General features: G+C 45.7%; 1 protein-coding gene across 1 annotated transcript in view; it reads left to right on the top strand.

Moving 5' to 3' along the window:
* The first annotated feature begins 2,189 nt into the window (after nucleotides 1-2,189).
* Nucleotides 2,190-11,816, top strand: part of LOC135545482 (ras GTPase-activating protein-binding protein 1-like) — a 30,207-nt gene continuing 20,580 nt past the window's right edge. Inside the window, exons 1-2 of the mRNA XM_064973113.1 lie at nucleotides 2,190-2,334; nucleotides 4,486-4,602. Coding sequence (XP_064829185.1) covers nucleotides 4,508-4,602 — 95 coding nt within the window. The 5' untranslated portion in view covers nucleotides 2,190-2,334; nucleotides 4,486-4,507. The remainder of the gene's footprint in view (nucleotides 2,335-4,485; nucleotides 4,603-11,816) is intronic.

Here is an 11,816-nt window from a genome sequence, read left to right as displayed (position 1 = left end):
GTGGATTTCATAAAAATAAAAATTGTGAAACGTTTAGGTAAAACTATATTTACGTCAACAAATAATTTATTAAAACACACTGTTTTGCAATGAAGGTCTACAGTAGCCTCAGCAGCACTCTGTAGGGTAGCACCATGGTGTAGCCAGAGGACAGCTAGTTTTTGCCCTCTGGGTGCATTGACTTCAATACAAAACCTAGGAGGCTCATGGTTCTCATTCCCTTCCATAGTAACAAAATAATTATGACAACCTCCGGAGGACATCCTCCAACCTATCAGAGCTCTTGCAGCATGTGCTACTTTTTATTTTTACTTTTGTTTATTTAGTAAATATTTTCTTAAACTCTATTTCTGTCATGTGTGCTCCCTCTCCCCGCCTCGAGGTCACCAGGCTGCTCATTATGGTGCACGTCTGTCATTACTCGCACCTGCGCGTCATCAGACTCACCTGGACTCCACTTCCCTGATTACCTTCCCTATATATATATATAATGTCACGCCCTTTGGTTCCTTCCCCAGGTGTTATTGTTTCATGTCTGTGTTGCATTTATTTACTAAAACACTCACTTCCTGACTCTCAACACACATCGTTACAATTTCTTGAACTGCATTGTTGGTTAAGGGCTTGTAAGTAAGCAAAGAGAAATTTGATGGAACTGACATGTCCACCTATTCAAAGGATCAGAGAATGAATCTAGTACTGAAAGCATAAGCTACGGCTAGCTAGCACCGCATAACATGTGAGTAGTTGACTAAAAGTTAGAAAGAGAATTATTTTGAATAAATATTTTTTCCAAAAATGGAGGGGAGTGTTTTCAGTCATTTAGCGAGCAAATGCAGCTAGCTAGCTAGTTTAGCCTACTCAAACACCCTGCTCAGAGGGATGCTATGTTAACCAGCTGGCTGACCATCCAACACGAACTCCAAGTCAAGGTAAGCTTTTGGTTTTATAAATGTATTGCCACCGGAGCCTGCCGGTGAAACTGCTAAACTGCTTACTGACTGTACTGCATGATTAGAGTGGGTTTACTAACATGTTAGATCTATTAGCTATGTTGACTATGATGTTACTTTAGCTAATATGGTGACAATGATGTAAGTTGTATGTAGCAGTTATGATATGAAGGCTTGGCTTTGAAAGTTTTTTTTTTTTCACCTGGTCAGACAGCTGATGTATTGTGCACTGAAGTCCACAAGCGAGGGGAAAAAGTTGAGATGAGGAGTGCAGAGATGCAAGAAGGAATACAACAATCTGTTTTTTGTGGCTATGAAAGTGAACTGTTTATGTGATCAGGGCTGTATTCATTCTGCCAATTGTGTTAAAAACATTTTAATTAAACGGAATGTAATGGGGATTAACATACCTGTATTGGTCCCATAGAAACTGTTGGGACTAATGATTAAACACTGATCTAGGGTGTAATCAAAACTTGGTCCTGCCCCAGTTTTTTGCCCTAGTACTACTCAGCTGATTAAAATCATCAAAGCTTCATGCTGAATTGGTTATTTGAATCAGCTGTGTAGTGTTTTGGCAAAAAAACAATTGTGCAAGGGGACTGAGTTTAAGAAACCATGCACTATATCAGCTAGATACAGGCTAGAGTGTGCAAGGCGGCATTACATGTCTTTGTCTATCACCTCAAATCTCTCGACCTGTGTGCACCTAAATTGTGAACATTAATTCGTAGGCTAGGTTGTAGCATCCTCGTGATGGGTATAGGGACAATTTGAGTATCATGTGGTAGCCTAAAAACCTATTGATGGTAGATTGAACTGGGTGACTGTTAAATATATTCCAGTCATCCAATATGCTGTAATAGAAATACGGCTATGTGGACTCATCTTTGAAAGTGACCTTGGTCTCAGCACGACTTCCTCTTAAAATAAAGCTTAAATAAAAATGTGTGCCGGGGGAGCTGAACCAAGTGCAACGGAAAAATACCCCCGACAATTAAATTCGGGGCCATGATCCGGCGTGCTGCTGCTCCGTCAAATTTCTTAACAAGCGTGCCTATAACCGGAATCCACCACGTTCTTAATGTAGCCAATAGGAGACGACAGGTAAACACATACTCCATAACAATTGGTTGTAGACTAAACTGCTTAGAATACAAACATTTGATTGGTGACATAGTTCCCCTTGCCGTATATTAATTGGTTCATATCTCGGGCGGAAAATCACGGTAGGTTGTCCTTGTCCCACAGTTGAGACCGGTAAGAGCAGCCGAACACGTTGTGCGGTGCCCTGCTAGAACAATCATTCTAGCTACCGCCTGGCAGAGCGGAGGTGATTCAGTGAAATCACTTTATTAACGATTTGAACAATTGCCTCCTGGTAAGTACAATACCCTGTGTAGCATGATTAAATAAATATCCGCTGCTGTTAATACCCGTAATCTTAACGTGAACGCTAGTTCGCATGATGAAGCTAAAATCCATCTTGGGAGTTGTTAACGAATACAACTCCATCTAGAAAATTCGTGTCTTCATTTATTCAATGTGTGACTAATGACATTGCATCGGTTGACGTGGGATTAATCAGTCGGCCAATGCCCAAATTGACTGTCTAAATAGTCAGCTAATCCGATGGTTGAAAGGCCTTTACTGATTTATTTAGTTTAGCTAATGGAACAGCTAGCGAGACATGCTTGCCCAGTTAGCGGTGTATTTAAAAAAATGTTTTACCATCCAACGCCTCTTTGTTGAAATGTTTACAATATCAGTTTGTCGAAGATGAACAGTTTGTCTGCTGTTTTAGACTGTTATCTGAATTAAAATCTGAACGGGGAAAAGTTAGCCAGCTAGCCAGTTAGCCAGCTAGGCAGCAGCGTTCTTTTCGCCGCACGTGCTGTTTATGAAATATGTCGAAGCTAGTTCCAGCTGTCAGCTGATTGGCTAATATGATAGTTGTCTGGACAACTAAATACCCTTTTTTTCTGAAGAGCAAAAACGTCATTTTTATTTTATTATTCTGTCCGTGGCGTGACCGGTGTTGCATCTTGGCCTTTATTTATTTTTAGGTGTAGACACTATTGGCTAACCAACGTTAGGTAACTAGCTTAGCTGGGTGGGTCTGGGTGACCCATTTGTCTCCCACAATGAATTTCATACTACTTTGAACTGAAACCAATTCTTGGTTGACTTGACTAGATTTCTAGCTAGCTAACAGTAGGCCAGTTGGAATGCAAATTATTTATGCTCTTGCACAGCCTCCTGTAACGTCCTCGGATTGCATTTGTCTCATGATTGGCTGTATGTGTGTGTATATATATGTATATATATGTGTATATATATATATATATATATATTTTCAGCCACAATCGAGCACACAGCCATGCAATCTCCATAGACAAACAATTGCAGTAGAATGGCCTTACAGAAGAGCACACTAACTTACAACATGTCACTGTCATAGGATGCCAACAAATCAGTTTGTCAAATTTCTGCCCCGGTCAACTAAGTGCTGGTATTGTGAAGTGGAAACATCTAGGAGCAACAACGGCTCGGTCGTGAAGTGGTAGACCACACAAGCTCACAGAATGGGACCGTTGAAGCGCATTAAATCGTATATCTTCTGTTGCAACACTCACTACCGAATTCCAAACTGCCTCTGGAAGCAATGTCAGTGCAAGAACTGTTCGTCAGGAGCTTCATTAAATGGGTTTCCATGGCCGAGCAGCTGCACACAAGCCTAAAATCACTGTGTGCAATGCCAAGCGTCGGCTGGAGTGGTGTAAAGCTCGCCGCTGTTGTACTCTGGAGCAGTAGAAATGCTTTCTCTGGAGTGATGAATCACGCTTCGCCATTTGGCAGCCTGACGGACAAATCTGGGTTTGGCAGATGCCTTGAACACTACCTGCCTCAATGCATAGTGCCAACTATAACGATTGGTGGAGAAATAATGGTCCGGGCTAGGCCCCTTAGTTCCAGTGAAGGGAGATCTTAATGCTACAGCATACAATTATGTGCGTCCATCTTTGTGGCAACAGTTTGGGCAAGGCCCTTTCCTGTTTCAGCATGACAATGCCCCTGTGCACAAAGCGAGGTCCATACAGAAATGTTGATTGGTGTGGAAGAACTTGACTGCACAGATCCCTAACGTCAACCCTATTGAACACCTTTGCGATGATTTGGAATGCTGACTGCGAGCCAGGTCCTTAATGCTCTTGTGGCTGAATGGAAGCAAGTCCCCGCAGCAATGTTCCAGCATCAAGTGGAAAGCCTTCCCAGAAGAGTAGAGGCTGTTATAGCAGCAAGGGGGGGGGGGGGGAGAGTTCGATGCGGTGTCCATATACATTTGGTCATCTAGAGTAGCTTGACTATATGGCTAGTGGGATTTCAGAGACTGAACAGAAACGGATGGTGACCAGAACGGGTACAGATCATTTGTATGCAACCTACCCAATTTAATTTGAGATCAGACTGCTATTCACCTCCCAGTCAATGATCAACACCATGATGACAACTACACCATGTCCCCTTTCAGTTCTCTCCAGCTGACCAAAGAAATGGTGATGGAGAAGCCAAGTGCCCAGCTCGTGGGGCGGGAGTTTGTCCGACAGTACTACACACTACTCAACCAGGCACCTGACTACCTGCACAGGTAAAGCCAGTACAGTACTACACACTACTCAACCAGGCACCTGACTACCTGCACAGGTAAAGCCAGTACAGTACTACACACTACTCAACCAGGCACCTGACTACCTGCACAGGTAAAGCCAGTACAGTACTACACACTACTCAACCAGGCACCTGACTACCTGTACAGGTAAAGCCAATACAGTACTACACACTACTCAATCAGGCACCTGACTACCTGCACAGGTACAGCCAGTACAGTACTACACACTACTCAACCAGGCACCTGACTACCTGTACAGGTAAAGCCAATACAGTACTACACACTACTCAATCAGGCACCTGACTACCTGCACAGGTAAAGCCAATACAGTACTACACACTACTCAATCAGGCACCTGACTACCTGCACAGGTAAAGCCAATACAGTACTACACACTACTCAACCAGGCACCTGACTACCTGCACAGGTAAAGCCAAAACAGTACTACACACTACTCAACCAGGCACCTGACTACCTGCACAGGTAAAGCCAATACAGTACTACACACTACTCAATCAGGCACCTGACTACCTGCACAGGTAAAGCCAATACAGTACTACACACTACTCAACCAGGCACCTGACTACCTGCACAGGTAAAGCCAATACAGTACTACACACTACTCAACCAGGCACCTGACTACCTGTACAGGTAAAGCCAATACAGTACTACACACTACTCAACCAGGCACCTGACTACCTGCACAGGTAAAGCCAATACAGTACTACACACTACTCAACCAGGCACCTGACTACCTGCACAGGTAAAGCCAGTACAGTACTACACACTACTCAACCAGGCATCTGACTACCTGCACAGGTAAAGCCAGTACAGTACTACACACTACTCAACCAGGCACCTGACTACCTGCACAGGTAAAGCCAGTACAGTACTACACACTACTCAACCAGGCACCTGACTACCTGTACAGGTAAAGCCAGTACAGTACTACTCAACCAGGCACCTGACTACCTGTACAGGTAAACCAATACAGTACTACACACTACTCAACCAGGCACCTGACTACCTGCACAGGTACAGCCAGTACAGTACTACACACTACTCAACCAGGCACCTGACTACCTGTACAGGTAAACCAATACAGTACTACACACTACTCAACCAGGCACCTGACTACCTGCACAGGTACAGCCAGTACAGTACTACACACTACTCAACCAGGCACCTGACTACCTGTACAGGTAAACCAATACAGTACTACACACTACTCAACCAGGCACCTGACTACCTGTACAGTTAAAGCCAATACAGTACTACACACTACTCAACCAGGCACCTGACTACCTGCACAGGTAAAGCCAATACACTACTACACACTACTCAACCAGGCACCTGACTACCTGCACAGGTAAAGCCAGTACAGTACTACACACTACTCAACCAGGCACCTGACTACCTGCACAGGTAAAGCCAGTACAGTACTACACACTACTCAACCAGGCACCTGACTACCTGTACAGGTAAAGCCAATACAGTACTACACACTACTCAACCAGGCACCTGACTACCTGCACAGGTAAAGCCAATACAGTACTACACACTACTCAACCAGGCACCTGACTACCTGTACAGGTAAAGCCAGTACAGTACTACACACTACTCAACCAGGCACCCGACTACCTGTACAGGTAAAGCCAGTACAGTACTACTCAACCAGGCACCTGACTACCTGTACAGGTAAACCAATACAGTACTACACACTACTCAACCAGGCACCTGACTACCTGCACAGGTACAGCCAGTACAGTACTACACACTACTCAACCAGGCACCTGACTACCTGTACAGGTAAACCAATACAGTACTACACACTACTCAACCAGGCACCTGACTACCTGTACAGGTAAAGCCAGTACAGTACTACACACTACTCAACCAGGCACCTGACTACCTGTACAGGTAAACCAATACAGTACTACACACTACTCAACCAGGCACCTGACTACCTGCACAGGTAAAGCCAATACAGTACTACACACTACTCAACCAGGCACCTGACTACCTGTACAGGTAAAGCCAATACAGTACTACACACTACTCAACCAGGCACCTGACTACCTGTACAAGTAAACCAATACAGTACTACACACTACTCAACCAGGCACCTGACTACCTGTACAGGTAAAGCCAGTACAGTACTACACACTACTCAACCAGGCACCTGACTACCTGTACAGGTAAACCAATACAGTACTACACACTACTCAACCAGGCACCTGACTACCTGCACAGGTAAAGCCAGTACAGTACTACACACTACTCAACCAGGCACCTGACTACCTGCACAGGTAAAGCCAGTACAGTACTACACACTACTCAACCAGGCACCTGACTACCTGTACAGGTAAAGCCAATACAGTACTACACACTACTCAATCAGGCACCTGACTACCTGCACAGGTACAGCCAGTACAGTACTACACACTACTCAACCAGGCACCTGACTACCTGTACAGGTAAAGCCAATACAGTACTACACACTACTCAATCAGGCACCTGACTACCTGCACAGGTAAAGCCAATACAGTACTACACACTACTCAACCAGGCACCTGACTACCTGCACAGGTAAAGCCAATACAGTACTACACACTACTCAACCAGGCACCTGACTACCTGTACAGGTAAAGCCAATACAGTACTACACACTACTCAACCAGGCACCTGACTACCTGCACAGGTAAAGCCAATACAGTACTACACACTACTCAACCAGGCACCTGACTACCTGCACAGGTAAAGCCAGTACAGTACTACACACTACTCAACCAGGCATCTGACTACCTGCACAGGTAAAGCCAGTACAGTACTACACACTACTCAACCAGGCACCTGACTACCTGCACAGGTAAAGCCAGTACAGTACTACACACTACTCAACCAGGCACCTGACTACCTGTACAGGTAAAGCCAGTACAGTACTACTCAACCAGGCACCTGACTACCTGTACAGGTAAACCAATACAGTACTACACACTACTCAACCAGGCACCTGACTACCTGCACAGGTACAGCCAGTACAGTACTACACACTACTCAACCAGGCACCTGACTATCTGTACAGGTAAACCAATACAGTACTACACACTACTCAACCAGGCACCTGACTACCTGCACAGGTACAGCCAGTACAGTACTACACACTACTCAACCAGGCACCTGACTACCTGTACAGGTAAACCAATACAGTACTACACACTACTCAACCAGGCACCTGACTACCTGTACAGGTAAAGCCAGTACAGTACTACACACTACTCAACCAGGCACCTGACTACCTGCACAGGTAAAGCCAGTACAGTACTACACACTACTCAACCAGGCACCTGACTACCTGTACAGGTAAAGCCAATACTGTACTACACACTACTCAACCAGGCACCTGACTACCTGCACAGGTAAAGCCAATACAGTACTACACACTACTCAACCAGGCACCTGACTACCTGTACAGGTAAAGCCAGTACATTACTACACACTACTCAACCAGGCACCCGACTACCTGTACAGGTAAAGCCAGTACAGTACTACTCAACCAGGCACCTGACTACCTGTACAGGTAAACCAATACAGTACTACACACTACTCAACCAGGCACCTGACTACCTGCACAGGTACAGCCAGTACAGTACTACACACTACTCAACCAGGCACCTGACTACCTGTACAGGTAAACCAATACAGTACTACACACTACTCAACCAGGCACCTGACTACCTGTACAGGTAAAGCCAGTACAGTACTACACACTACTCAACCAGGCACCTGACTACCTGTACAGGTAAACCAATACAGTACTACACACTACTCAACCAGGCACCTGACTACCTGCACAGGTAAAGCCAATACAGTACTACACACTACTCAACCAGGCACCTGACTACCTGTACAGGTAAAGCCAATACAGTACTACACACTACTCAACCAGGCACCTGACTACCTGTACAAGTAAACCAATACAGTACTACACACTACTCAACCAGGCACCTGACTACCTGTACAGGTAAAGCCAGTACAGTACTACACACTACTCAACCAGGCACCTGACTACCTGTACAGGTAAACCAATACAGTACTACACACTACTCAACCAGGCACCTGACTACCTGCACAGGTAAAGCCAGTACAGTACTACACACTACTCAACCAGGCACCTGACTACCTGTACAGGTAAAGCCAATACAGTACTACACACTACTCAACCAGGCACCTGACTACCTGTACAGGTAAACCAATACAGTACTACACACTACTCAACCAGGCACCTGACTACCTGTACAGGTAAGCCAGTACAGTACTACACACTACTCAACCAGGCACCTGACTACCTGTACAGGTAAACCAATACAGTACTACACACCACTCAACCAGGCACCTGACTACCTGTACAGTTAAAGCCAATACAGTACTACACACTACTCAACCAGGCACCTGACTACCTGCACAGGTAAAGCCAATACACTACTACACACTACTCAACCAGGCACCTGACTACCTGCACAGGTAAAGCCAGTACAGTACTACACACTACTCAACCAGGCACCTGACTACCTGCACAGGTAAAGCCAGTACAGTACTACACACTACTCAACCAGGCACCTGACTACCTGTACAGGTAAAGCCAATACAGTACTACACACTACTCAACCAGGCACCTGACTACCTGCACAGGTAAAGCCAATACAGTACTACACACTACTCAACCAGGCACCTGACTACCTGTACAGGTAAACCAATACAGTACTACACACTACTCAACCAGGCACCTGACTACCTGTACAGGTAAAGCCAGTACAGTACTACACACTACTCAACCAGGCACCTGACTACCTGTACAGGTAAAGCAATACAGTACTACACACTACTCAACCAGGCACCTGACTACCTGTACAGGTAAACCAATACAGTACTACACACTACTCAACCAGGCACCTGACTACCTGTACAGGTAAAGCCAGTACAGTACTACACACTACTCAACCAGGCACCCGACTACCTGTACAGGTAAAGCCAGTACAGTACTACTCAACCAGGCACCTGACTACCTGTACAGGTAAACCAATACAGTACTACACACTACTCAACCAGGCACCTGACTACCTGCACAGGTACAGCCAGTACAGTACTACACACTACTCAACCAGGCACCTGACTACCTGTACAGGTAAACCAATACAGTACTACACACTACTCAACCAGGCACCTGACTACCTGCACAGGTACAGCCAGTACAGTACTACACACTACTCAACCAGGCACCTGACTACCTGTACAGGTAAACCAATACAGTACTACACACTACTCAACCAGGCACCTGACTACCTGTACAGGTAAAGCCAGTACAGTACTACACACTACTCAACCAGGCACCTGACTACCTGTACAGGTAAACCAATACAGTACTACACACTACTCAACCAGGCACCTGACTACCTGTACAGTTAAAGCCAATACAGTACTACACACTACTCAACCAGGCACCTGACTACCTGCACAGGTAAAGCCAATACACTACTACACACTACTCAACCAGGCACCTGACTACCTGCACAGGTAAAGCCAGTACAGTACTACACACTACTCAACCAGGCACCTGACTACCTGCACAGGTAAAGCCAGTACAGTACTACACACTACTCAACCAGGCACCTGACTACCTGTACAGGTAAAGCCAATACAGTACTACACACTACTCAACCAGGCACCTGACTACCTGCACAGGTAAAGCCAATACAGTACTACACACTACTCAACCAGGCACCTGACTACCTGCACAGGTACAGCCAGTACAGTACTACACACTACTCAACCAGGCACCTGACTACCTGTACAGGTAAACCAATACAGTACTACACACTACTCAACCAGGCACCTGACTACCTGTACAGGTAAAGCCAGTACAGTACTACACACTACTCAACCAGGCACCTGACTACCTGTACAGGTAAACCAATACAGTACTACACACTACTCAACCAGGCACCTGACTACCTGCACAGGTAAAGCCAATACAGTACTACACACTACTCAACCAGGCACCTGACTACCTGTACAGGTAAAGCCAATACAGTACTACACACTACTCAACCAGGCACCTGACTACCTGTACAAGTAAACCAATACAGTACTACACACTACTCAACCAGGCACCTGACTACCTGTACAGGTAAAGCCAGTACAGTACTACACACTACTCAACCAGGCACCTGACTACCTGTACAGGTAAACCAATACAGTACTACACACTACTCAACCAGGCACCTGACTACCTGCACAGGTAAAGCCAGTACAGTACTACACACTACTCAACCAGGCACCTGACTACCTGTACAGGTAAAGCCAATACAGTACTACACACTACTCAACCAGGCACCTGACTACCTGTACAGGTAAACCAATACAGTACTACACACTACTCAACCAGGCACCTGACTACCTGTACAGGTAAGCCAGTACAGTACTACACACTACTCAACCAGGCACCTGACTACCTGTACAGGTAAACCAATACAGTACTACACACCACTCAACCAGGCACCTGACTACCTGTACAGTTAAAGCCAATACAGTACTACACACTACTCAACCAGGCACCTGACTACCTGCACAGGTAAAGCCAATACACTACTACACACTACTCAACCAGGCACCTGACTACCTGCACAGGTAAAGCCAATACACTACTACACACTACTCAACCAGGCACCTGACTACCTGCACAGGTAAAGCCAGTACAGTACTACACACTACTCAACCAGGCACCTGACTACCTGCACAGGTAAAGCCAGTACAGTACTACACACTACTCAACCAGGCACCTGACTACCTGCACAGGTAAAGCCAGTACAGTACTACACACTACTCAACCAGGCACCTGACTACCTGCACAGGTAAAGCCAGTACAGTACTACACACTACTCAACCAGGCACCTGACTACCTGCACAGGTAAAGCCAGTACAGTACTACACACTACTCAACCAGGCACCTGACTACCTGTACAGGTAAAGCCAATACAGTACTACACACTACTCAATCAGGCACCTGACTACCTGCACAGGTAAAGCCAATACAGTACTACACACTACTCAACCAGGCACCTGACTACCTGCACAGGTAAAGCCAATACAGTACTACACACTACTCAACCAGGCACCTGACTACCTGTACAGGT

This window comes from Oncorhynchus masou, chromosome 9 (assembly GCF_036934945.1).
Source record: "Oncorhynchus masou masou isolate Uvic2021 chromosome 9, UVic_Omas_1.1, whole genome shotgun sequence".
NCBI classification, from domain to species: Eukaryota; Metazoa; Chordata; class Actinopteri; order Salmoniformes; family Salmonidae; genus Oncorhynchus; species Oncorhynchus masou.
This window is presented reverse-complemented; position numbering and strand designations above follow the sequence as displayed.